The sequence below is a fragment of the Podarcis vaucheri genome (genome assembly GCF_965113315.1).
Source record: "Podarcis vaucheri genome assembly, chromosome: 16".
Lineage (NCBI taxonomy): Eukaryota > Metazoa > Chordata > Lepidosauria > Squamata > Lacertidae > Podarcis > Podarcis vaucheri.
In genome coordinates this window covers 170,354-195,984 of record NC_138754.1, presented here as the reverse complement: position 1 = coordinate 195,984, position 25,631 = coordinate 170,354, and the positions used below count along the sequence as shown (strand labels likewise).

The 25,631-nt window shown below is 56.0% G+C and overlaps 1 protein-coding gene and 1 long non-coding RNA gene across 2 annotated transcripts; one reads left to right on the top strand and one right to left on the bottom strand.

The window, feature by feature from the left end:
• Positions 1 to 720: 720 nt before the first annotated feature.
• On the bottom strand, positions 721 to 25,400 carry HDGF (heparin binding growth factor). The gene is made up of 6 exons (XM_082202553.1): positions 25,263 to 25,400; positions 4,129 to 4,205; positions 3,224 to 3,362; positions 2,798 to 2,980; positions 1,187 to 1,473; positions 721 to 1,073 (listed from the first exon to the last, which is right to left on the bottom strand). The coding sequence occupies exons 1-6, from the start codon at positions 25,347 to 25,349 to the stop codon at positions 1,067 to 1,069; spliced, it is 780 nt and encodes a 259-aa protein (XP_082058679.1). The 5' UTR covers positions 25,350 to 25,400; the 3' UTR covers positions 721 to 1,066.
• Positions 4,212 to 7,350, top strand: LOC309520755. The gene is made up of 3 exons (XR_014214379.1): positions 4,212 to 4,544; positions 4,887 to 5,015; positions 5,775 to 7,350. It is a non-coding gene; the product is annotated as an uncharacterized lncRNA (long non-coding RNA).
• Positions 25,401 to 25,631: the final 231 nt, after the last annotated feature.

Below are 25,631 nucleotides of genomic sequence, written 5' to 3'. Positions count from 1 at the left end.
ACATCCATCTTTTCTCAGTGCCATGGGCAATTTTATAAAACTTCTATCATGTTGCCCCTTCTCTAAACCAGGCATGTCCAAAGTCCGTTGTGAGGGCCTAATCCGGCTCCTGTGGCAGTTTATTTCCTGGGGTAAAATCCTTAAAAAAACCAACAACTATGGTTGTCCCTTTGTTAGGCCCTCACAGCCCTTCACTTCACCAAATCTGGCCCTCTTTGAAAAAAGTTTGGACACCACTGTAACTAAAAGCCCCGAAGGGTGCAGCCTTTCCTCCTGGAAGTCCCTCCCCCCCCCTTGATCCTTTGGGGGCCCTTGGCTGAATCTTCCCCACCTTCCTTCCCCTTGCAGGGGGGCAAAGCACCACCAAACGAGTTATTTGAAAGGAAAAAAGGCCAGCCAGAAATTGCTGTGCTTGCCCAGAGTCTCCCAGGCGCCCCTTTGGGCCAGTGGGGTGTGTGTGTGTGTGTGTGCTCTGGTGGACGTTGGCAAGCCATCCCCGTGTCTCCCCTGCCCAGCAGACGTCAGCCACCTGCGTTGAGGCAACCTGGGGAGGGGGATGCCGATGGTGGCCTCGGAGGCTCATTCCATGGGGTTGAGGGTGAGGCCTTGCACACCCAATGCCCTTTATTCCCCCCTCTCCCCCGTTTTGAGAAGGCGCAAAGGACCAGCCCCCCTCCCAATTTCACCCCAGAGCACCTGGAAGCAAATCCAAAACCAGGGTTGTTTTTTTAAAAAGGCATTCAACTGCTTTTATTTCAAAGTGGCTGACCAGCGCTTCCCAACCCCCTAGAAAGGACTAACTCAAAGCGCGGGACCCGCAAAATGGCGAGGCCAGGAGAGGAGGGAGAGAGAGAGAGAGAGAGAGATGGAGGGGGGGGGGCAGAGGGAGGCGGCTGGGCAGAGCCATTTCCTTCCGCTTCCTTCCGCAGAAATGTGGCTCCTGACCCCCCTCCCCACGAGGGGCGCAGGCAGCGGGTCGGAGTCTGGTTCTGAGCACCCAGGGAAACCGCCAGCAGGCCGGGATCGGGTCCGGAGAAGGAGGAGAAGAGCAGGTCGGGTCGGCCGGCTACAGGCTGCGAGAGAGCAGAGGGGGAGCATTGCAGTGGGCTGGCCTGGATGACCCCCGGGGGTCCCTCCCCCCTCCAGGACCCTTCCTTCTCCTGACCCCGGGTCAGGGAGCCCTCACCTCTCCTTGTGGTCTCTGCTGGCCTCCTCCTCCTCGTCGTCGTCCTCTTCCTCCTCGTCCTCTTCCTCCTCGTCCTCCTCTTCCTTCCCCTCGCCTCCGGCCGGCGCGTCAGGGGCTCGGCTGCTGTTCTCCTCCTTCTCCCCGCCACCGGGAGGGAGGAGGCTGCTGGGCTGCGGCTTCTTGGGCTTCTCGCTCTCCTTGGGGGCGTCTCCCTCACAGCCCTTGGGCTTCTCCCCCCCAGCGCCCTCCTGGTCCTCGCTCTCCTTGGCGCGCTTGGGGGAGGAGTCCTGCAAGGCCGACAGAGGGGGTCAGGGAGGTCCAGCCTGTCTCCCCCCAGCACTTGTGTGGTGCTGGGGTTGGGCTAGATGGCCTGGGGGGGTCCCTTCCGACACCACGGGCTTCATGGCTCATTGGAGGTTCTTCAGCAGAAGTTGGGCAGCCGTTTGTTGGGGATCCTCGAGTTGCGACTCCTGCCTTGCAGGGGGTTAGCTCAGCCTTGGGGATCCCCTTCCAACTAGGAACCCTTATTAATATTCGGGGGGGGGGCAAAAGCTGGGCACAATAAAATAAAATAAAATGCAGGAGATGACAAAGCAGCAGCACAGAACAACATGACGAAAAACCCAGCCTTGAATGTCATCGGCCTGTGGACCTCCCTGCCACTTGAGACGCAGCAGTCGCCTTCTGTGCCAACTTCTCAACGCCTGCCAAAAATGTTTCTATTCCTATGCAGGCAATTAAAAGAGTGCAAACCCCACAACTTTTTGTCAATCCTGGCTTTTAACCTGTTTTACTCTGAAATTGCTGTTAATATTTTAAATGCTTTCACAAAAATATTTTAACGCTTTGGTACGTCTTGTGATTTAGCAGCATAGCAGTACTTTTATAAAGAGATGTGGGGACCTCAGGGGCCCCCCAGACACAGCACCCAGGATCCGTCCCTGGGAAAAGACTGCAGATGGGGGCAGACGGGCCTCGCATGAGTAAGACCCCCGGCTCACCACCCCACACCAGAGGCATCTCCAGACAGGGCCGGGAGTGAGTCTTGTGCCTGGAGCCCCAAAGAGCCCCTGTTGCTGCTGCCAGTCAGAGCAGGAAACACTGACCTGGATCGACGCTCGGCCTGAGCTGGGATGAAAGCAGCTTCTGGCACCAGCTCACGTGTGGGAGCGCAGGAGGAGCAGATCCCCAAGAGATCTGCAAGGGGCCTCCAGCCCAGAGGGGGGCCTCTCCTCACCGGAAGGAGCCACCTGCTTTTGGTGCTCAAATGGCCGCAGGGGGCCAGGAAGTTCACTGGGTGTGACCGTGAGGGCCAGTCGCTGGCTCTTGGCCTAACCTACCTTTCAGGGCTGTTGTGGGGATGAAATGGGGAGGGGGGAGAACCGTGTACCCCACTTTTAGCTCCTTGGAGGAGAGGGCAGGACAGGAACACAATCGATTGATCAATGAACCCCTCTAGTATCCCGGGAGAAGGAGAAAGGGAGCCCCACGGGAGGAGCCGCCACAGACCCTTTTCCTGCCCTCGCTTTCAACCCTTTGCACCCCAGCCGGCCGCTGCGAGAGGGCTGGCTGTGGGGTGGGCCACGCGTGGTAGTCCCCCCCCCCGCCTACCTCCAGGAGGGGCCCCTCCGCTTTCCTCTTGCTCCCGGCCTTCTCGTTCTTCTCCTTCGACTGCTCGTCAATCACCAGGTTCCCCTCCTCGTCGCTGCTCCCTTCGGGGGTCTCCTTCTTCTGCCCTGCTTCCGGCTCCCGCTCGGCCCCCGCGTCCTCCGTGGGGCCCTTCTTCTGGGTTGGCTGCGGAGGAAGCGGCAGAAAGCACACACTCAGCCTCGGTTTCCCCACTGGGACTGGAGCCACGGAACGCGGCCTCCCATCTCTGGGGCCCCGGAGGCCGGGAAGCCAGCCCCACAGAAGGAGCAGCAGCCCTGGCTGGCCCCACACTTAAGGCACACAGGAATCCCGGGAACTGTAGCGTGTTTGGGCCCCTGGGAATTGCGGCTCTCTAGGGCGGAGGAGGTGATCCTCCCCAGTGCGCACCTGGTACCCGGATGCCTTGACGGTGGGGTTGTTCTCTATCTCCCAGAGGCCTTCGCTGAAGCCTTTCCGCTTGTTGGCCTTCCCAAATTTCCCCTTGCACTCTTCATACGGGAAGAGGTCTTTCGGTCCCAGAAACGCCCTGGGTGGAGAGAGAGGAGCCACGAGTCACACACACAAACAAGGGCCGTGGGCTGGCCCAGACCGGCCCCTGAAAGCCCCGCTGGAGAAGCCTATACGCGTGGTAGGCCTCGCTTGAAGTTTTTTTATTTATGTGTTTCTTTGGCGCATCTGTATGGCCTGCTCCTCAGCCCAAAAAATACTCCCAGAGCAGAACAAGGCAGTCCCTGCCTGCACAGGCTTACAGTAAAAGAAAAGGACATGACACACAAGGGAAATGGGATAGGGAGGGAGGAGGAAAACTCAAAACACAGGAATTTTAAACCAGTTGTTTCTATGATGAGAAGGTTAGGTCTGTTCAGACTGGAAAAGAGGAGGACAAGAAGCAACATGATGGCCAGCTAATATCTGAAGGGCCATCCCATGAAGCCAGACTGTTTTCTGCTGCTCCAGAGAGGAGAACTTGAACCCGTGGCCCCTTGGAGTCCCTTCCAACTCTACAATTCTGAGAGGCTTTCAACATTTTGTCTCACAGTCCTGGCCAGGGGGTGGTGGAATGCCTTAAAAAAAATAAACTTAAAAAAATTATGATTATCCGGTATTAGCACGCTGGCTCAATATTCAGAATTTCCCAGTGGCAATCGTACGCAGCCATTCTCCCCTGACACCCCCATGCTGGACCCCAGCCCCAAATCACACAGGAAGCAGCAGCTCCGAAGTCTGAGATCCACAGACGCAGAAGCGAATCCCCCTCGCAAAGGAGAAACCGGCTGCTTCCTTCTACTCACGTTTCATGGGTCCCGAAGAAAAAGACCTGGTACTTGTTGGAAGCTGATTTCACAGCGGACTCTGGCATCTCATCGATCTGGGCAGAGAGGAAAAGGAATAAGAAGTTTTTTGGAGTCACAGAATCATGGAATCGGAGGTCAGGAGGGCTGCCTTGAAAACAAGGCTTCCACTTTATATGTAACAAAATCACACAAAAAGGTTCTGCAGGTTCTAGTCTGCACTGAAGTCTCAAAGTACCTCCTAATTTTCTCCACAATAGCTCCGCAATGGAGCTAAGTGCCCAGTGTCAGATTTTGGGACTAAGGTTGCAATGACTATTTGAGCTGCTGAGATCACAGACAAGGCCAATGCTTTTGGCCATATACCTCTGCTGGTATCATCAAAAAGATGGAGGCGCATTAAGTCCAGACCAGGGGTCTGCAACCTTTAAGACAAAAAGAGCCACTTGGACCCGTTTCAGAAGAAAAAACAACAACTGGGAGCCGCAAAACCATTGCGACATTTAAAACAAATATATCTCTGGAGCCACGATCTGACAGCGGGTGGGAAGGTGACGTCGGGACGGTGCGTGACTAACGCACGCACCGCCCCCATGCGACGTCACAGCCAGTACAGCGCCCGCCACAGTGAGGAGTGTCGGGGCGCACAATGCGCCTCCTCTCCTCGCTAGTATCCGCCCCAGAGCCGCAGCAAAGATGTAAAAGAGCCACATGCGGCTCCGGAGCCGCAGGTTGCAGACCCCTGGTCCAGACTCTAGACCTCGCAGGTGAAGGTGGAGGGGAGTCAGAGCCCAACTGTATCGGGGGGGGGGAGATTTGGAGAGGACAGCTGCCTGGTGTACAGAAGGTGGGATGATCTCCCAACTGGGAGGCAGCTCTAAACGCGGGTGTCAGGGGTTCAGAAGCAGAGACGCAGAGAAGGGTGGAAACAGAGAGCGAGGGGGAGGAAGCCGAAGGGAGAATGAGTGATGATGACGAACCGAGATCTCCAAGCCTAAGCAGTGAGTCAGAGGACTCCCAAAAGGGAGCCCCAGTGAGCAGAGCAAGGGGGGGATCCGGGGGGACACCCCAGGAGGAAGGGAACAGAGGAGATTCAGAGAGCAGCAGCTGGAAGTCGGGACCCACGCTCAAGACTGAGAGCAGCAGGGAGGAAGGCAGCCAGGCATCGGGTTCCGGAGGCCGTCAGCAGGAGGGAGGGCACGAGTCAGGGGTGGTCACGCCCTCCTCAGAGAGCGAGGCAACGGTCAAGAGGAAAGTAGAGAGTTGGGCGCGCGCGCCAAGTTCAAATGCAGCGGAAGCTGGAGCAGTAAGCAGCCCGGAGAGTGAGCCAGGTCCCAAAGCCCGCCGAAAGGAAGCGGAAGGATCAGGGGGGTCAGCGTCAGAGGAGAGTAGAAGGGAGGAGTCCCAGGGGGGCAGAAGGACCCAGAGACGTAGGGAGAGGCGAAGGAGGTGGAGCAAGGCTAGGGTATTAAGCTGGTGTGCAAGAGGCGGGGACTCAGATGGGTCTTCGCCGACCTAGGGCAGAAGGTGTAGAGCTGCACGCTGCAGTTCGGAAATGAAACCTGTAACTCAATAAAGACTCTTTTAAAGTGGACGCTGTGTGGCGTGGTCCTATGTGAGCTGGGACCTGGTAGCAGCTCTGACAGCGGGCAAAGCCACAGAGGAGAGAGGCTAGAGACCCCAGCGGAGCCTCTGGGCTCAGGGCTAGTCTATCGCAGAGGAGCACTGGAAAGAGAAAGGAAAGCGGCAAGCAGGTGGGGAGGGGCATTGCACCCCGCATGAGGGCTCTGAGTTAAGCTGACTGGCCACGGGGGGCACCAGGACATTCTCCACCCCCCAGGTCTGATCCGGGGCAGAGGGGGGGAATAAATATATTTTTGGGATTTTAAAAAACAAGTTATGTGAATTTGTTGCTCAGTGTGATCCTTTTGCATTTTTTAATGTCTTCCAACTTGCTGTTATTTTTTATCAGCTATAGTTTATCAATGATTTGTTCCAACTCTTCTTCTCTATTATTAATCACTGATCTTTTTGAGTTAATCTTATTGTGTATTGCTATGTTTCAAATGGATTATTGGACATTATTTGATACAAGTTCAAAGAACCACAGAATTGCAGAGCTGGAAGGGACCCCGCAGTCATCTGGTCTAACCCCTGCAAGGCCGGAAACTCAACTGTTTATATTTTAAGTTGCTCAAAGTCATATTTTTTATATTATGACTTTTGACATGGGATTGGATCATTATATGTAACTTTTATTGCATATGCTGTTGTTTCTTTGGATTGCAAACCGCCTCAGGTGTGGCAATAGAGGAAGATGGTGGACAAATGAACATTGAATGTTGAAACGAAAAGCCCAGCAGTTGGGTTGTGTTTAAAAGGCCCCGTCTTACAGGTTGCTTTGGGGAGGGGGGCCGGTGGGGAGGGCCAGCCTCCTGGGTGCTAGGGAACACACATTGGGGGGGGGCACTGATCTGGCAGGCAGCCACTCTTATTTCGGCACAGGGCCAGGATTGCAAGGGCTCCCTGCCCCCTTCTGACCAATGGTAAGCTCCTGTCTAGACTGCAGCGCCAATTTAGCTCAGCAGATTCTGCAGCTGGGGGGGGGCAGCAGCAGGGATTGGGGGGGGCAGGGAGGAACAATGGCCAGGCGGCCACCGGCCCCTGCAGATGGGAGGAGAGGAGGAGCACTTCCAAATTCCTGCTGGATTTTCTTCTCTGCCTAACAAAGGCCACCCAGCTCCCTCCCTCCCATGGGACTTTGGCACTGCAAAGCCACCTGCTGGCCTGGGGCCGCTCTGATCTCCACAGCTGGCCCCCAGGGGCTCCTGTTGCCACCTCAAACCAAAACCCCAAACCCCTGGCCCCCATCACCCCCAGCTGGCTTGGCCAACAGCCAGGGACTTCTGCAAGCACAGCAGCTGCCCTGCAGGCTCCCACCCTAAAGACAAAGCAATATTCTAGTCCTCAGTATCCCAAGTGAATGACTGGCTTCTGCACAGGAGAAGAGGAGGCTGGACTCGGTGGGCCACTGGTCTGATCCAGAAGATTCTGATGTTCTTTGGGAACCTCCAGGTCCAGAGGCAGTCTATCCTGACTCCTTGGTTCTTTGGGCTCCATGGGCCCCTAGGACGGCCCTTCCCCCTGGCTACTCCCCTGGCTGCCTGAGGCCTCACAAGGGCATTTGGCCGACCCCCATCGGAAGAAGGGCAGGCAGGAGTCTTCTTCAAGGGGGGGGGGAGGTCATGAGGCTGAAAAGCAAACCTTGACTCTAGCAGGGGTGAATGGGCAGCTCCCCAAAGGCCAGCAAAGCACTTTGTGCACGATCTGTGGCCCCCGTCTGCCCCCCCCCCCGGCACCTGCCCTGGATGCTTCAGCTGCCATCCCTGCATTGCAGGGGGTTGGACTAGATGACCCTTCGGGGTCCCTCCCAACTCGACAGTTATTTTATGATTCTGTCCAGAAGCTGTTTGCTGGCAGCCTGGCTTGAGAAATGCCCCTCCCCTCCATGTGGGCCCCTTCCTGCCCCAGACAACAGCCCCCCTCCCAAATCTGGTGATTGCTAAAAAGAAAGAAGGTTGGAGAGAGACAAAAGGCTTAATCCTGCTCCCAGGTCCCCTAAGGAAGAGGCAGGTGCTGCTTCTCCTGGGGGAGGAGGAAGGTGTGGAGGGAAACCCAACACCCCCAACCGCAAAGGGGAACAAAGGAGGCTCAGAGGGAAGGAGGCAGGTGGGCTGCCAGAGGAGGAAGAGGAAGAGGCCCAGCGCCTCCAAAGGGCGGGCTGCAGCCCCCACGCTCAGAACCCATCTCTCCCTCTGGCCAAATGCCCCATAGAACCTAGGGGTCTTGACAGACTGCCTCTGGGCCTGGAGGCTCCATCAGAGTAGGCCAATGTCTCCTGCCAGAGGCAGCAGTGAGGGCTGCCAACCTGGGTGGCTTGAAAAGAGGACGGGAAGAATTCACAGGCTCTGGCAGGGAGGGGGACGCTTTCCTTGGGAGCCTCTGGTCGGCCCTGTGAGGCCCCTTTGGCCTGATCCAGCAGCCAGGCTCCCCTTCTGCTCCTATGGAGCTTCCAAATCCAGAGGCAGTCTATCTGGAGGGGGGCTTGGCCATTGGGAGAAGAGGCGGCTGGAGCAGAGGGGCCTCGGGCCTGATCCGGCAGCCTCTCCCTCTGGCCCTGCCCTGCCCGCCGCCCTCCTGACTCACAGCGGAGGGGGGAGGAGGAGGAGGAGGAGTGGCCTCTGCCCCCCCCTTGCTGAGTCACCGCCAGGAGGCCCCTTCCTGCTTCGCAGCCTCACTTGGGTTTCCTCAGAGGGAGGGAGGGGGCCACACGCACCATGGGGGGTGACCCCAGAGAGCGCCCTTTGTCCCACCTGGGGACCTGGCCAAGGGGGCCTGTCCCATTCACCCTCCAGCCATTATCAGTGGGGTGGGAGGAGAGGGAGAGGAGCAACAGCCACCCCCATGGAGGGTCAGCAATGCCTCCCTCTGCCGCAGAGCAGCTGCTTGGCAGGTCCCCTCTCCGCAGGGTAGGGCTGGGAATGCCTCCACCAACCCAAATCCCTCCAGTGAGCAGCTGCTGCCGGCCAGTGCCAACAATACTGAGAGAGACAGACCCGGAGACAGCTCCCGATGTTTGGAACCGTGAGGATTGGGACAGATCAGTGGGGGAGCAGACGGTCTGGCCTGGGAAGGGTCCCGGGTTCAACCTCCCAATGGAGATGGGGGAAGGCACAGCTGAGCAAAGGGGCTCCTGGGGCCTCAAGAGCAGCCATGGAGGGCTGAAGGAGACCCCCAGCAGGGCCTGGGCACCCACAGCCCCAGCCCCTGCCAAGGCGCTCTGGGAAGCCTCACCCACCCAGAGAGCAAGGAGGCAGGTGCAAAGGTTGGCTGGAATCTGCAACTGGGTGCAAAGAGGGACCTCGCCCAGGCAGGAGGCCTTTCCCACAAGAGCCCCGGGGAGCCACCCAAGGGGCCCGTCCACCCAGCCTCCCGAATCCAGGTAGACGGTCTCTGGACCTGGAGGCTCCATATAAACCTAAGAAGAACCTGGCTGCTGGATCTGGCCGGGGGGGGGGGGGCGTCTAGCCCAGCCTCCGGTTCTCACATCAACTCAATATAATCTAAAAACGTAGGGACTGTGGTAGACTGCCTCTTGACCTGGAGGTTTCATAAGAACAAAGAAGAGCCTGGCTCCTCTTCTCACAGCGGCTGGCAAGCAGGACTAGCCTTCCATAGCCCTCTCCTCCTCCTCCGGGAATTTGTCCAATCCTCTTATGAAACCACCCACGTTGGGGGCCACCCCTGCCTCCGGTGGGAGGGAGTTCCAAAGTTTAACTCTCTGTGTGAAGGCCTTTCTCTTTGGCCTGACAGGGGAGGGAGGGGAGCCTAGCCAGAGGGCAGAGGGCCAGAGCAGAGCAGAGCAGAGCAGGCCTCTGCCCTCTGCCCCCCTGGCACTGGCCCCACATTAACACACGCATGCAAGCACGCACAGGCAGGCACCTCCGCCAGGAGGCTGGGCCAGAGACACACTCAGCCCGGAGGCAGCAGGAAGGAGGCCCACAAGTCCAGCTCTGCCCCCCAGGCCTGGCTTTGCCCTGCCAGCCCCATGCCTCTCCACCTGTGGGGCAGCCAGACAGGGGCAGATGGGGGGGGGTCCCCCTCCCAAGCACTCTTTTCCACCCAAGGTTTTTTGGGAGCCTGATCAGCATTATCTGGAAAGGGGTGGGGTGGGGAGGGCACCCTAAGGAGCACTGGTGGGTGGCGGGTGATGGAGGAGACCATCTGGGCCAACAGGAAAGGCCGGCTAGAAAACAGGTTTCCCTGGCTGGGGGGGGGGGGCAGAGCCTGATTGCGACAGGGAGGCCAGCAGGCAGGGGCCTCCAAGATGCTCAGTGTGGGGGTGTGGAATGGGGGGGGTGGGCAAATTGGGGGCCAGAGAAGCCCCTTTCCCCACTCCTGGGTTGATCCCAAATGCAACCAGACTGGACCCTGGATCAGCCCAAATCGCAGAGTTGGAAGGGACCTCCAGGGGTCATCTGGCCCCTGTCACTCCGCAAGCGCAGAGCCTGTGCAAAGGGAGAGAGAGTGGCTTTCCTTTTGCTCTTTGCAGAAGGAGCAGGGTTCCAAAGCAGCCTGGAACAGAGGGACGGGTTCCGCCTGCTGCTCCAGCTGGGAGCCGAGAGTCCCAGAACCCGCTAGCCACCTTTCCAAGAGAGCCACAAGAGGGGGAAACAAGCCCTATTTGTTTCCCACCATCTCACAGGAACCTAGGAAGAGCCCGTTTGCTAGATCAGGCCCAAGGGGGCCCATTTACTCCAGCATCCAGTTCTCAGTGGCCAACCAGATGCCTCTTTCAGAAAACCCCCCAGCAGACCTAAGTCCTGGCCCCTCCCTTCCTGCCTCTTCCAGCCACTGGCATTCACAGCATTGCTGCTTCCCGCTGTGGGGGCAGAGCACAGCCTTCCTGGCTAGGAGCCCTCCATGGCCCTCTCCCCCCTCCGGCATAACTTTGACCCACTCTCTATTAAAGCCACCCGGGCTGGTGGCCATCTCCACCTCCAGTGGGAGGGAGTTCCACAGTTTAACTCTCACTGCAGCAGTCCTGCATCTTCCAACATTCAGCTTCAGTGAACTGCCCCTGCCCTCAAACAAACCCACCCAAGTCTGTAATTTATTTTAATAACCAAGCTACTTACAAACTACCCTTTATCAACGGATATCAGAACAGAGAGCAATAAGTATCACCAGAAGTGACCCTATAATAGGAAACAGGCCCAAAACATCATTAAAAGGGTAAAGGGGTCCATGCCTGGGCAATGAGAAATGGGTTTTGCCCTGATGCCCAAAGCCTTGCAAAGTGCCAGCCCCCTCCTTGCCCTGCATGGTTGAATCCTGCCCCTGATGTGGCACCAGCTCCTATCCTGCCCCCCCCCCCCCGTGCAGACCCACAGGTAGACTTCTTCCTTCCACTGAATAAATCATTTTTATTTCAACATGGCTGTTAAAATACCCAAAGTATGACCAAAGTCTGACCAAACTGCGGGAGACAGTGGAAGACAGAAGTGCCTGGCGTGTTCTGGTCCAGGGGGTCACAAAGAGTCAGACATGACTAAACAACAACAACATTTCAACATGCTTTAACAATCGCCGCATTTATATCACCAGGTTGTTTAGTCACGTTCTGCTTCATTTCTTATTCAACTTGCTTGACTTTGACTGCTTTGTTTATTCCCTTCTTAACCCAACTTTGGGTATTTTAACAGCCGTAAAATAATAGCAGTAACATCCATTTTTCTTTCCTCTCAATCTCTCTAGGTCTTCTGTATTTTCTGCTTTGGACTGTAAGCCATTTGAGGGCAGGGACCTGCCCACTTTTGACTTTTGAAACTCTGCAAATTGTAAACTGAAGAGCTCTAATATAGCTGCAATAAGGAATGCGATGTTAGCTCATCCGCCCATGGAGCTCAGCTCTATAAATTGCATCCTTTTGCTAAGAAACCCTCCAAACAGGTTGATTCACTCAGCATCGAAACAATGAACACTTCGGAGCTGCCTAAATGGAGACGGTTAAATCGGGTCTGCTGGGTCAAGCTTCTGTGCTCATTTAAAACTTCTGATGGGTTTTTAAATAGACTGCAATTGTTTGGGCTGGTAATGCAAGATGGCCAAGTGTTAGAACTGAACAAAATGCATCCAGCACACAGAAAATAGAAGACAAAATTGCATCAGGAGGAAGCGCACGCCAAGTGGGGGCCAGGGAGACCCACCAGGCCCTGTGGGGCATGGAAGGCCAGCCAGGCCGGGGGTCCTGCTCTGCGGGCCTCCATGGGGTGGGGCCCAGAGGACCCTCGGATGGGCTGGAACAGGAGCACCTCTGGCAGAGCCAGCAGGGACCATCTGTGCGTGGAGGACAGAGCCCCCTCCCCCCAAACCGCAAGGCTTTCCTGGCTCCCTCTTGGGAGAGGCCTCCTCCCCCCCCCTTCTCCCCCACCCGCCACAGCAAGGAAGGAAGAAGAAAAGAGGCGGCAGCAGAAGAGAGCCGGGCGGCTTCTGTTTTGTTTTGCAAGAGCGGCAGTGACAAAAGGCAGCCATTCCCAGGCCCCGTGGTAGCGGGGTTTCCAGCAAGGGCAGGCAGAGGCAAAAATGGCTGCACACCAAGGGAGGAGGAGGAAGTTTTTGCTAGGTGCCCATAACTCCCTTGCTTCCAAAGAGAGGCCTGAGCAGGCCTCCACTTGGCGGCTGGGAAGTCTTCCAAAGGCGCCCACACAGGACCACTCGATTCCTGCCATGGCAACCGAGAAATCCATTTCCCCATCGACCGCTCTGGGGGCGCCTGGCCCCTCGCAGCAAATCAAGCCACGGCCCTCAGAAGGTTCCCTGGCAAATTAACAGGCCTGGCAGACGCCGCCATAGGGCACCCCACACGTGGGGCGGCTCCCAGCTCCCTTTGGAGCAGCGGGACGTTTGCACCTGCAGGGGCAGCAGAGGGAGCTGGGTGTCTGATGTGGGGAAACCCAGGCCCCACGGAATGAAAGATGGGGGAAAGCGCCACCCCAGGATTGGGGGCGGACTCAGGACCCTCATGGCCAGCTGCAGCAGCCCCATGGAATGGTACATTAAAAAACCCCACAAACCAGGCTTTTCTGAAGTTTAATCCAGATTATTTTAGAAGTGGAGCTACATTAGCACAATCCTATTCTGCATGTCTACTTAAAAGAAGAAGTCTCTTTTAATTCAGTGGGGCTTACCCCCAGGTAAGTGGCTTTGGCTGTGGGACTGCAGCCTCCATGCTCCTTAACAACCTGGTTTGAAATACCTGAATGCAAAAGAAACTGTCAGGGGTTCAGAAGCAGAGAAGCAGAGAAGGGTGGAAACAGAGAGCGAGGGGGAGGAAGCCGAAGGGAGAATGAGTGATGATGACGACCCGAGATCTCCAAGCCTAAGCAGTGAGTCAGAGGACTCCCAAAAGGGAGCCCCAGTGAGCAGAGCAAGGAGGGGATCCGGGGGGACACCCCAGGAGGAAGGGAACAGAGGAGATTCAGAGAGCAGCAGCTGGAAGTCGGGACCCACGCTCAAGACTGAGAGCAGCAGGGAGGAAGGCAGCCAGGCATCGGGTTCCGGAGGCCGTCAGCAGGAGGGAGGGCACGAGTCAGGGGTGGTCACGCCCTCCTCAGAGAGCGAGGCAACGGTCAAGAGGAAAGTAGAGAGTTGGGCGCGCGCGCCAAGTTCAAATGCAGCGGAAGCTGGAGCAGTAAGCAGCCCGGAGAGTGAGCCAGGTCCCAAAGCCCGCCGAAAGGAAGCGGAAGGATCAGGGGGGTCAGCGTCAGAGGAGAGTAGAAGGGAGGAGTCCCAGGGGGGCAGAAGGACCCAGAGACGTAGGGAGAGGCGAAGGAGGTGGAGCAAGGCTAGGGTATTAAGCTGGTGTGCAAGAGGCGGGGACTCAGATGGGTCTTCGCCGACCTAGGGCAGAAGGTGTAGAGCTGCACGCTGCAGTTCGGAAATGAAACCTGTAACTCAATAAAGACTCTTTTAAAGTGGACGCTGTGTGGCGTGGTCCTATGTGAGCTGGGACCTGGTAGCAGCTCTGACAGTAAGACCCATCTCCTCAAAGCTTCAGAAACCTGAAACCTCGCAGCGGGAGCAGAAGCCGCTAGGGGAGGAAGAGGGGTGTCTGTAAGCAAGCTCACAAAGGTTAGCAAGATGACGGAAGAACAGAGGATCTCCGCGCTGCAAGAGGCAGTGACCCAGTTGTCCTCAGAGGTATTGGCTTCCAAGAAACGGGAGGAGGAGACTACAGCCGCCTACAGAGACCTACACGCCAGGTTTGAAATGCTTGTTAAGCAAGGGCAACCGGGACCCAGACCGGAGGGCGTGGGATTGGCACGGAGAGCAGGAGGGCTTGTGGCTCATTTCGATGGGACTTTGCAACAGTACCCTAATTTTAGAGCAGACGTAATGTGCGCACTGCAACTGCTGGCAAAAGACTTTAGAGATGAGGAAGAGAAGGTGGGGTTCATATTGTCCCATTTGCATGGGGATGCCAAAGCCTGGCTGCGCAATTTGTGGAGGGATAAAGATCCGGCGCTTCAGAATGCAGATGCCTTTATCAAAGCGATGGATGCGTGTTTTTTGTCTACTATCGATGTGGATCTTGCCAGACGGGAGATTCATGGACTAAAACAAGGGAGGGCGAGCGTCCGGCAGTATCACGCCCGATTTTTTGCGCTGGTCAGTGCTTTAGAATGGGATCGGGATTCGCCCCCTGTCAGAGACCTCTTCTGGGAGGGTCTAAGTTCTGCGGTTAAGGATGAAATTGCAAGGGGGGAGAGGCCCCGAAGCACGCAGGAGGTGGTCCAAAGGGCGCTGACTGTGGGGGTGAGGCTGGAAGAACGTCCATGGTGCAGAGATGAAGGCCGTGGAGGGCGCGAAGCAGCGAGAAGTTTCTCTTTCGTTCCGAGGGAAGCAGCGCGTGCGCAATCCACACCTCCGCCAGGAGGGGGAGGGGAACCGATGGAGGTTGGAGGTGCAAGGGCTCAGTCAGCAGCCAGAGCCCTAGCACCGGCAGCAGTGAAAGCGAAGCCTCCTAGAGGGAACAGGAAGTGTTACATCTGCGAGGATCCAGGCCATTTGGCGAAGGAGTGTCCCCGGAGGCTCCACAAGCACACTGCAGCCTCAGCAATGGTGACTGCAGCAACGCAGCAAGGAGAACCACAGCAGGGAAACGACGATGTCTGGCTGGAGACGGAGGCACTGGGGCCCAGCCAGACGCATCTGTGAAGCAGTCCCCAGCGATATTGCAACCCACGGATCCCCTCCCACCCAAACCAGTAGTGCAGCTCACAGCATCTCTCCAGCTACCCGACGGCGTCACTATCGAAGTGCCGCTTTCTGTGGATTCTGGAAGCAACGCAGACTTTATAGCGCAGAGCTTTGTGGAGCAGCACGCTATACAGCTATTGCCTGCCACTCTGCCCCTGCAAGTCGTCACAGTGGATGGCAGAGAGTTGCTAGGGGGGCAGGTGGTGAAGCAGACGCCACCGATGGTGATGCGCCTTGGCAACCACAGGGAAGTCATCAGTTTTAATGTCACCCAACTGTCGGACACGCCCATTGTGTTGGGCATGAGTTGGCTGGACAGGCACAGTCCGACACTGGCTTGGTACCAGAGACAACTGATCTTCGGCTCCTCTTATTGCGCAGAACACTGCATCCTGCCCCGACGGGAGGGAGAGGAGGAGGAATCACAACTGCAGTTGGGAACGTTGCAAGCGGTCCCCCACAAATACGCGAGCTTTTTGGAGGTCTTCTGCGAGAAGGAGGCGGACAAGCTACCCCCTCACCGGCCATATGACTGCAAGATTGACCTCCTACCGGGGGCGACGCTGCCGAAGGGGCGGCTATACTCCATGTCTGAAGATGAAATGCAGGAACTCAAACAGTTCATCGAGCATAATCTGGAGCGTGGCTTCATCAGAGAGTCCAAGGCAGTGGGGGGCAGTCCCGTTTTCTTCGTGAAAAAGAAAGACACGCCCCAAAAAAGACTCGTTGTGGACTACCGCCTTTTGAACCAGATGACCAAACCGTCTGATTACCCCATGCCCAGGATTGACGACCTCCTCGCGACGGTGCGCAAGGGACGCGTGTTCACCAAGTTGGACCTGCGAGGGGCGTACAATCTCATCCGCATGCGGGAGGGCGATGAGTGGAAGACGGCCATGTTCACACCGCTGGGCACCTACGAATACAGAGTTATGCCCTTTGGATTACAAAATGGCTCTCACTGTTTTCAAGCTTTTATGCATCACGTGTTGGAGGGACTCCTCTACAAGACATGCGTCTGCTTCCTGGATGACATCCTGATTTTCTCTGACTCGCAGCAAGCTCACGACCGAGACGTGAGGGAGGTGCTCAGCAGGTTGCAACAACATAGACTGTACGCCAAGCTGGAGAAGTGCCAGTTCGACACGACGGAGGTGGATTTCCTGGGATACAAGTTGTCGGACAAGGGGATAGCCATGGACAGCACCAAGGTTCGTGCGGTATTGGATTGGAAGAGCCCGCGCAACCGGAAGGAGGTCCAGCGGTTTGTCGGCTTCGCCAACTTCTATCGCAAGTTTATCAAGGGGTTCGCGATGCAGACGGCAGCAATTACGGACACGCTCAGCTCCAAAAGAAAGAAATTCATCTGGACGGAGCAGGCGGAACAGTCCTTTCAAGCGCTCAAGCATCTCTTCGCATCGGAGAAGCAACTGCTGCATATCGACCCCAGTAAACCGTTGAGGGTAGAGACAGACGCGTCAGACAGAGCCGTGGGAGCTGTCCTGCTGCAGCGAGACCCGCAGGGGGTGTGGCGGCCGGGAGCGTTCTACTCCAGAAAGCTCAGCAAGTCGGAGCAGAACTACACCATCTGGGACAGGGAGTTGCTGGCCATTCATGCAGCTTTCAAGGCGTGGAGGCACTTCCTAATCGGCGCCAAGCACACGGTGCAGGTCTGCACGGACCACAAGAATCTGGAGCACTGGCGCACGGCTCAGTTCCTGAACCAGAGGCAGATACGTTGGGCGGAGTTCTTTGCTGACTTCAATTTCCGAATAGAGTACGTCCCAGGCGACACCAACATCATGGCGGATGCACTGTCCCGAAAACCGCAATACCTAGAAGAGGTGACGCCAGCGGCGGCCATGCACATCTTCGCACCGACGGCGTGGGCGTGTGCCTCAGCTACAGTAGACCTGGATGCGGTGCGACGTGCATTGCGGGACGACTCATTCGCGCAAGACAAGATGGCGGAACTGCTCAGAGGCACGGCTACCACGGACGAGTTCCAGGTGCGGGACGGCTTGCTCCTACGCAAAGGGGCTGTCTATGTACCAGGAGACGACCTTCGCGCCAAGGTACTGCAACAGTTGCACGACGCACCCACGGCCGGTCACTTTGGCACAGAGAAAACGATGGAATTAGTCGCGAGAGACTTCTGGTGGCCCAGGCTGAGAGGAGAGGTCGCGGACTACGTCGCGAGGTGCGACACCTGCCAGAGGGCCAAGCCGGTACACAGACCACCGGCGGGACTGTTAGAACCGCTGCAAACACCGTTTGAACCGTGGGAGAGGGTGGCCCTGGACTTTGTGACGGATTTACCCAGCTCGAGAGGCAAGACAGCTGTGCTAGTGGTGGTGGACTTGTTCACCAAGATGGCACATTTCATTCCGTGTGCGAAGGTGGCCACGGCGGAACAAACCGCCAAACTGTTCATAGATCACGTGTTCAAAGTGCATGGCCTGCCACGGTCTATCCTGTCCGACCGCGGACGCCAGTTCATCTCGTCTTTCTGGCAGAAGCTGATGGGTTTTCTAAATGTCAAGGTCAATCTGGCATCAGCAAGACACCCGCAGACCAACGGGCAAGCAGAGAGGGTCAATGCCATCATGCAGCAGTACCTGAGATGCTATGCCAATCAACAGCCTGCGACGTGGGTGGATTACCTGCCGCTAGCCGAGTTCGCTTACAACAACACGAAGCACGTGTCCACAGGAGTGACGCCGTTCTTTGCCAACAATGGGAGGAATCCCAGAACCTTCCCGGGACTGGAGAGAGTGGGGGAAGGAGAACCACAGACGGCGGACGCGTTCGCGTCAGAGCTGCAGGCGGTCCACGATCAACTCAGACGGCAGCTGGAGCTAGCTAAGCACGCCTACAAGGTGCAAGCTGACAAGCACAGGCGGGTTGGCGAAGTGATCCAAGTGGGAGACTGGGTCTGGTTGGCAGCCCACGCAGTGCCGACCAGGTCACTTGCCAAGAAGAAGTTGGGGCACAAGCAGATCGGTCCGTACCAAGTCGAAGCGCAGATCAACCCGGTAGCCTTCCGACTGGCGCTGCCGGAGGGTTCCAGAATGCATCCGGTGTTCCACAGGTCGGTGCTCACTCCCTACAAGGCACCTCACAGGTTCCAGGAGCCAGGGACGGCGCCAAGTCCGCTCCGGGAACGGACGGAGACGCGGGAGGTGAAGCACCAGGACCACATCAACGAGGTCACGGAGATTTTGGACTCCAGATGGGGGGAAGAGGGAGTCGAATACCTCTTAGCCAGAGAGGGCACCCGGGCCAGCGCCAATACCTGGGTACCAGACTACGCTTTGGAGGAACCCCTGCTCAAGGACGAGTTTCATGCCCTCTTCCCACACAAACCCATGCCAGCGAGCTTCTTCGACGACTGGTTGTTCACACCCACACTTTCTTCCAGCACGTTCCATGGATTCGACTCAGAAGGGGAACCCGCACGGAGCACCCGTTCCCCAGAAGGTTCACCGGCAGGTTCGGCATCAGGCAACTCGTATTGGTGGGACGATCGACCAGAGGAGCAATGGCGCAGGAAGTGGCTGGAGATGCCAGGTCGAGCGACCGACGCAGAGACTGACATGGACGTGTTCGGGGAGGACCTCGGGTTCGAGCACGGCGGTACAGAGATGGAAGAGCAACAAGTCAACGTCGACGACCGCGAGGGGGAAGACTCGGAGGTCTTCAGTTGGCGGCCACCCACGGGGAGCGACCTGTATCCAGCATTCCCTCCCATGATGATGGAGCACCCAGCACCCACACCTGACAGCGGGGAGGGGGGAAGGGGGGGCTTCGAGGGGGGGATGGATGTCAGGGGTTCAGAAGCAGAGAAGCAGAGAAGGGTGGAAACAGAGAGCGAGGGGGAGGAAGCCGAAGGGAGAATGAGTGATGATGACGACCCGAGATCTCCAAGCCTAAGCAGTGAGTCAGAGGACTCCCAAAAGGGAGCCCCAGTGAGCAGAGCAAGGGGGGGATCCGGGGGGACACCCCAGGAGGAAGGGAACAGAGGAGATTCAGAGAGCAGCAGCTGGAAGTCGGGACCCACGCTCAAGACTGAGAGCAGCAGGGAGGAAGGCAGCCAGGCATCGGGTTCCGGAGGCCGTCAGCAGGAGGGAGGGCACGAGTCAGGGGTGGTCACGCCCTCCTCAGAGAGCGAGGCAACGGTCAAGAGGAAAGTAGAGAGTTGGGCGCGCGCGCCAAGTTCAAATGCAGCGGAAGCTGGAGCAGTAAGCAGCCCGGAGAGTGAGCCAGGTCCCAAAGCCCGCCGAAAGGAAGCGGAAGGATCAGGGGGGTCAGCGTCAGAGGAGAGTAGAAGGGAGGAGTCCCAGGGGGGCAGAAGGACCCAGAGACGTAGGGAGAGGCGAAGGAGGTGGAGCAAGGCTAGGGTATTAAGCTGGTGTGCAAGAGGCGGGGACTCAGATGGGTCTTCGCCGACCTAGGGCAGAAGGTGTAGAGCTGCACGCTGCAGTTCGGAAATGAAACCTGTAACTCAATAAAGACTCTTTTAAAGTGGACGCTGTGTGGCGTGGTCCTATGTGAGCTGGGACCTGGTAGCAGCTCTGACAGAAACGCATTTAGGTCATAGCTCATTCCACCTCTCTTGTGTTCCCTGACTAGCTCATATATTGTTTATCTTTATGTAATGTTTAATCGGTATAACATATAAAAGGAACAGGAGCTTGTCAGTGTTGCCAGAATCCGTGGCCGCCTTACAAGCACAACGCAGGCCCCGTTTCCTCTGTAAGAGAGTGAATCAGGAGCAAAGATGAGACTCTTGAGGTCCAGCATCATCAATATGACACAAGAGGCCGTCTATTATTCTACCATTCGTTTATATCGGCTTATGCCAAACGAAGAGCGTGGTCATCTACTTTCCTTATCGTGGAGAAACACTCCTCTGCCCAGGACCTGCCAGCCGCCCTTACTTCTGGAAAGTTCTTTGCACTTTGCCTTCCAGGAAGTGATCTTGCTTAAAATCATAGAACGGGAGAGTCAGAAGGGGCCCCTGAGGGTCATCTAGTCCAACCCCCTGCAGTTTCCCACCCAATGTGTCCTCAGTGTCTCCCCTAAGCAGATACAAGGTCTGTGATCATATGGGGTTGGACTAGATGACCCTTGGGTCCCTTCCAACCCTGTGAGTCCATTAAATTTTGCAGTGCAAAACCTTTGTGGGCTCTGAGGCTGGAGAGGTTCTAGATTCTGCTCCTGGGCAGCATTCAAGGTTCACTTGGGTTGGAAGCAAGACACCCAGCTGATGTGCATGCTTCCACCCCAGAACATCTATATTAGAGTGGAAAACTGGAAAGCTTATCTGATCCAGAGATTTAAAAGTGATGCCTTTGGGGGATGGAGAATCGCTGAATTAAAATCGCAAACAGCCCTGATGTAAAACACCCCACCCTGATTACTGGAATTAAAATACCTGTGACAATGAAAATAAGTTCCTGGGGGGAAACTCAGCGCTGGGGCATATGCCCTGCAGCTGCGACTCCTGGCATCACCAGGAAGGGCTGGGGAAGCCTGCCAGTCAGAGACCCCAAAGAACACCTGCCAGTCAGTCAGGTGAATGGCCCGAGTCAGCACAAGGCAGCTTCTCATGCTCCCCCCTAAATTGGCCCTTTATCCGACACCCCCCAGATGATGCTGCACTCCAACTCCCGTGGGACCCAGTCAGGACTGGCCCCAATGCTGAGGGACTGGGAGAGTTGGAGCCCGTCGTGCAACATCTAGAGAGCTCCAGGCCAGCCACCCCATCATAAAGCTTTAGGTTAGAAAGGACTCTTCCACTCCCTGTACAGGAAGCTGCCTTATACAAGCTGCTGGTCTGACTAACCCAGTACTGCTTGCACTGACTGGCAGCAGCTCACCAGGGCTTCCAGCACGGACCTCTGCCAGTCCTCCCTGGACTTCTTGGCATGCAAAGCTGGTCTCCAAGCATCGAGCTGCGACCACATCCATGCTAGAAACTCAGATATATAAGCGAGGAGCCAAATGGCTCCTTAAACCAGGTTTACAGACGCCAAAATGGAATGTCTAGTTGCCATTTTGGGGCCAGACGGCTGGAAAGTCGGATTTGTCAGAACAACTTTTTGGTTTCTGAAATATGTTCCAATTGTGCAGATAAAATATAACAGACAGAATTCTACAGGATGTGTTGTTAGTGTGTGAAAACAGGCAAGGCCCAAGGATCCCCAGATGGTGGGAGCGTCAGGCGCCATCCTGGCACTGGGCATCTTCACTTGGTCACAAGGGGCAAAATGTGCCTGGCGAATTGTGAATGCTGAGCTGTATCCCTTCTGCCAGAGGAAGATTCTAGTCCTCATGGTTTCCCACAAAAGTCTGGTTTAAAGAGGAACAGAGTCCGGCCATTGGGGCATCTAGTTCAGTACTGTCCACACCAGGGACCGTGCTCCCATCATCCCTGACGACGGGGCGTGTGGCACTGGCTGATAGTGGCTCCCTGTGGGGTTTGGGCCAGGACATAATGTAATTAACATCAAACAGCAGACAAGTTTCGGAAACGTGGGGGGGGGGGTGGCAAGATTTTGGCAACGCTGCTGGAGCTGGAATATTGAATTGATTAAAGGAAGGCACCCCCTATAGCCTCTTGGAAAAAGGAGGGGGATCCTAGATTGACAGGCAAAACACACTACGTTTATGGGCTGTATCCAACTTCAGCCACACAAATATTTACGCAAATATATGCAGGTTTCACTGCTCATCATGTCAATGGTCATTCGAGGGCCATGGAGCCATTTTCTAGGCAGGTTTACTCAGAAGTAAGTACAAAAGTGTTTCTCTCGCAGCAACAGACCCATAGAATTGTGACGTTGGAAGAGACATGACAGGGTTAGAAACTTGGGTATATAAGCTAGGCGACAAATGGCAACTTGAATCCAGGTTGCGGTTGCTGCAATGGAATATCTATTTGCCAGGGAGTTGGGCTAAATGACCCTCAGGATCCCTTCCAATGCTACAATTCTATGAGCTCAGCTACATTGCTTGATTGTAGCTTCCTCTTACAAAATTCACTTGTCCCAGTGTGCAAGAAGGAGGAACGCACACGGTGGAAATGGAAATTACTATGGAGTAAGTCTCTACATGGAGTAATTCTCTACATGGGCACAATTGGATCCACACCAGTAGCAAAATGCGCCTGGTTAATTTTGAGCACTGCCTGAGGATCGTCTCGTCCACCCCGCTGCGCAGTGCAGGAATATGCAGATATCCCATACGGGGTTGAAACCTGAAACCTTGGCATTATCAGCACCACGCTCTAATCAAATGAGCTACTACTGAATTTCCCTTTTTTCATTTTGAGAAAAACCCCAAGTTTCTAGCCCTCATGGTTACAGGAAGAAACAAAAATAATTAAATAACTGAAGACACAACAAGTAAAAAAAAAGAAGACACACATGTACTTATACAGAGCTTTTTAAAAGGGCTTAACAGGCTAAAACCAAAGATTATGTCAACAATCCTCTTAACATCCCTGCAAGGTAGTCTGGTATAACTCTGCGCTATTACAGATGGAGGAAACTGAGAGGTTTAGCTTTTGGCTAATACTCTTGACCAGCGCTGGAAACTCCTGTTGTTCTAGGTGCCTTCTGCGACAGGGAACCTCACTCATGTGCAGTCCTGCGCCTAAGATTTCAGATTACAACTGCCATGGCTGGAAGGAAAGGAGGACCTTGGGCTGCCTCCCCCCTTCCAGCCACTCTCTGAGGATTGGAGAAGGGACCCTCATAAGAATATTAGGGGAGGTGGGCAGGGGAAGCATGGCTTCGTTTTTTGCAGTCTTCAGATGAGGACTAGGCCATGTGGAAAATGAACCTAAGATTTCAGGTGCAGTTCGTTCATTTGCAGCATTGTATTCACATTATAAAAAAAGCATGGCTAGACATTCCATTGTTGCAGCCGTAACCTAGGTTTAAGGTGCCATTTAGCTCCTAGATTTCATATCTCAGTTTCTAACGCTGCTCTTGACCCAACAAACACTACACTCACCCCCCTTGCGTAGGTATCCTCATTCAAAATGGGGTGACACCCCACCCAAATCCAGCTGCCCCAAGCAAAGGTAGCCAAGGGGTCTTTAGAGGCCAATGGGGCAGCTCAGACCCCTTTCCGAAAATCACGCAGGGGAACTCTGCGGTGGCGCAGGAGGTCTGCATGAGGAAAGTGACACCCCCAGCAACACAGCATCCAACAAGGAACAAGAGTATTTCCTTTAAAAAGCAACTAACAACTATTATTATTTTTATTAGAAATAATCATCATAAAACACCATGGGAAGGTGGTGCATTCTCCTTCCTTGGAGGTTTTTATGCAGAGGTGCTGCCAGGAATTATTTAGTTGTGATTGGGGTGGGGGTGGGTTCAATGACCCCTAGGTTTTCCAGCTCTACCACTCTATGATCCAACTCCACAAAAAAGGGGGCGCGGGGTTGAAACAAAGAGCAAGGCCAGCAAAGAAAGTCATTCAAAGAAAGTCAACTGAAACAAAATGCTCCATGATCTGTTTTTGAGACGTCTGCAGAGAAGCGGCCCGGTGGATCTCTCTCTCGAGGGAGATTTCCATAGCCTTGGGGCCATGCCAGAGAAGGCCCTGCAGCTCTGAGTAGAAGCTAGCTCCGCACCAATATACGATGAAATTTTGAAACAGGGAGATCTGGGGTAAATGGGGGGGGGGGATAGTTGTTTTGGCTGCTGGTGGGAGGAAGCCTCTGACCTCAGAAACCGCATTCCTGGGACAGACACATCAGTGCCACCTCTTGCATGATAGCCTTCCTCATTCACAGACCAGGGTGGCTAAGAACACCCATAAAAAGAAAAGAAACACCACACCATGTAGTAAACTTAAAGGTAAAGGGACCCCTGACTGTTAGGTCCAGTCGTGGACGACTCTGGGGTTGCGGCGCTCATCTCGCTCTATAGGCCAAGGGAGCTGGCGTTTGTCCGCAGGCAGTTTTTCCGGGTCGTGTGGCCAGCGCGGAACTGCCGTTTACCTTCCCGCTGGAGTGGTACCTATTTATCTACTTGCACTTTGACGTGATTTTGAACTGCTAGGTTGGCAGGAGCAGGGACCGAGCAACGGGAGCTCACCCCGCCGCGGGGATTCGAACCTCCAACCTTCTGGTCGGCAAGCCCTAGGCTCAGTGGTTTAAACCACAGCGCCACCCGTGTAGTAAACTTAGCCTATGACAAATCAGTGGGATTCAACAGAAAGGGCTGGAATCCTAGCACAGTCTGGTTGGAAGGGACCCCAAGGGTCAGGTAGTTCAACCCCTTGCAATGGAGGAATCTCCGCTCAAGCATCCCTGACAGATGGCTGTCCAAGCTCTGCTCAGAAACCTCCAAGGAAGAAGATCTCACCGCCTCCAGAGGGGGTCCGTCAAACTGTATCCAGTGTTAGTCCTACTCAGAGTTCAATTCACTGAAATGAATGATTGTGACTTAACTTGGGGCTGTTATTTTCAGAGGGTTTGGACTTAGTTGGGTACTGCCCACCCAGCAGCGTTCTGAGTCTGGACTAGCCAGTATGGTGCCCTCCAGACAATGCTGGACTCCAATTCCTATCAGTCCCTGCCTGCCACCATGGAAAATGGTGAGAGGTGATGGGAGTTGTAGTCCAACAACCCCTTCCTCCTTTTAGGTCAGTGTTTCCCATACTTGGGTCTCCAGGTCCTTTGGGACTCCAACTCCCATCATCCCTAGCTAGCAGGACGAGTGGTCAGGGATGATGGGAATTGTCGTCCCAAAACACCTGGAGACCAAACTTTGGGGAACAGAGTTTTAGGGTGACTGCACCGGGCAGCAGCCAGGATTGAGCAAGTGCTGCGGCCCCTTGGGCTTCTAAGCAAATAACTGGGCGCTTTTCAATCCCAAAGAATTCAGCTCCTCAGTATTAGTAGATTGCTCCTATTGCAGGCAACTATTTCTACCGAATGAAAGACTACTAAAGAAAGGGCCTCCCGGAAGCGGGCGCAGGTGAGGCGGGCGGGCCGCGCGGGAGGGAGGAAGGCAGGCAGGCAGGGCGGCTGGCTGGCTGGAGCAGGCCTCACCTGCGCCTCGTGCTGCAACCTGCCGCCTGGGCTGGGCTCCCGGCCCCGCCTTGGGACCTCGCGGCTCCCCAGCGTAGCCCCCCGCCTTCTTTCTCCCTCCCCGTGGAAACGTGTCCGCGCTCCGCCCGCCCCCAAGCCCGCGCGGCCCGGCCGAAGGGACCCGCTGCTTCTCCCGCCGCCGCCGCCGCCCGGCCACGCGGCCTCTTTCCCGCCCGAGGCCCTCCCGCCGGCGCCTTACCCGGGCGGGCCAGTGCGGGTAGCCCTTCATCTTGGCGAAGACCAGGTCGCCGCACTTGTACTCGCGCTGCCGGTTGGAGCGGGACATGGCGCGGGGGCGCGAGGGCCGGCGGGCGGGCGGGCGGGCGGCCTGCCTCCTCCGGGCGGGCTGCTGCTGCTGCGGCTCCTGGGGCTGCTCCTCCGGGCGGGCGCTGCTCTCGGGGCCGCCGCTGCCGCCGCCGCGCAACAGTTTGGCTGGCGGAGGCGCGCCTGGGCTCCCCGGGGGCGCTTGTTTGTGTTTGAAGAGCGGGGGCGAGGGAGGCCCGGCTCCGCCTCCTCCTCCTCCGCTGCCTTTCCCCGCCCCGGCCGCCAGGAGGCGGGGGAGGCGCCG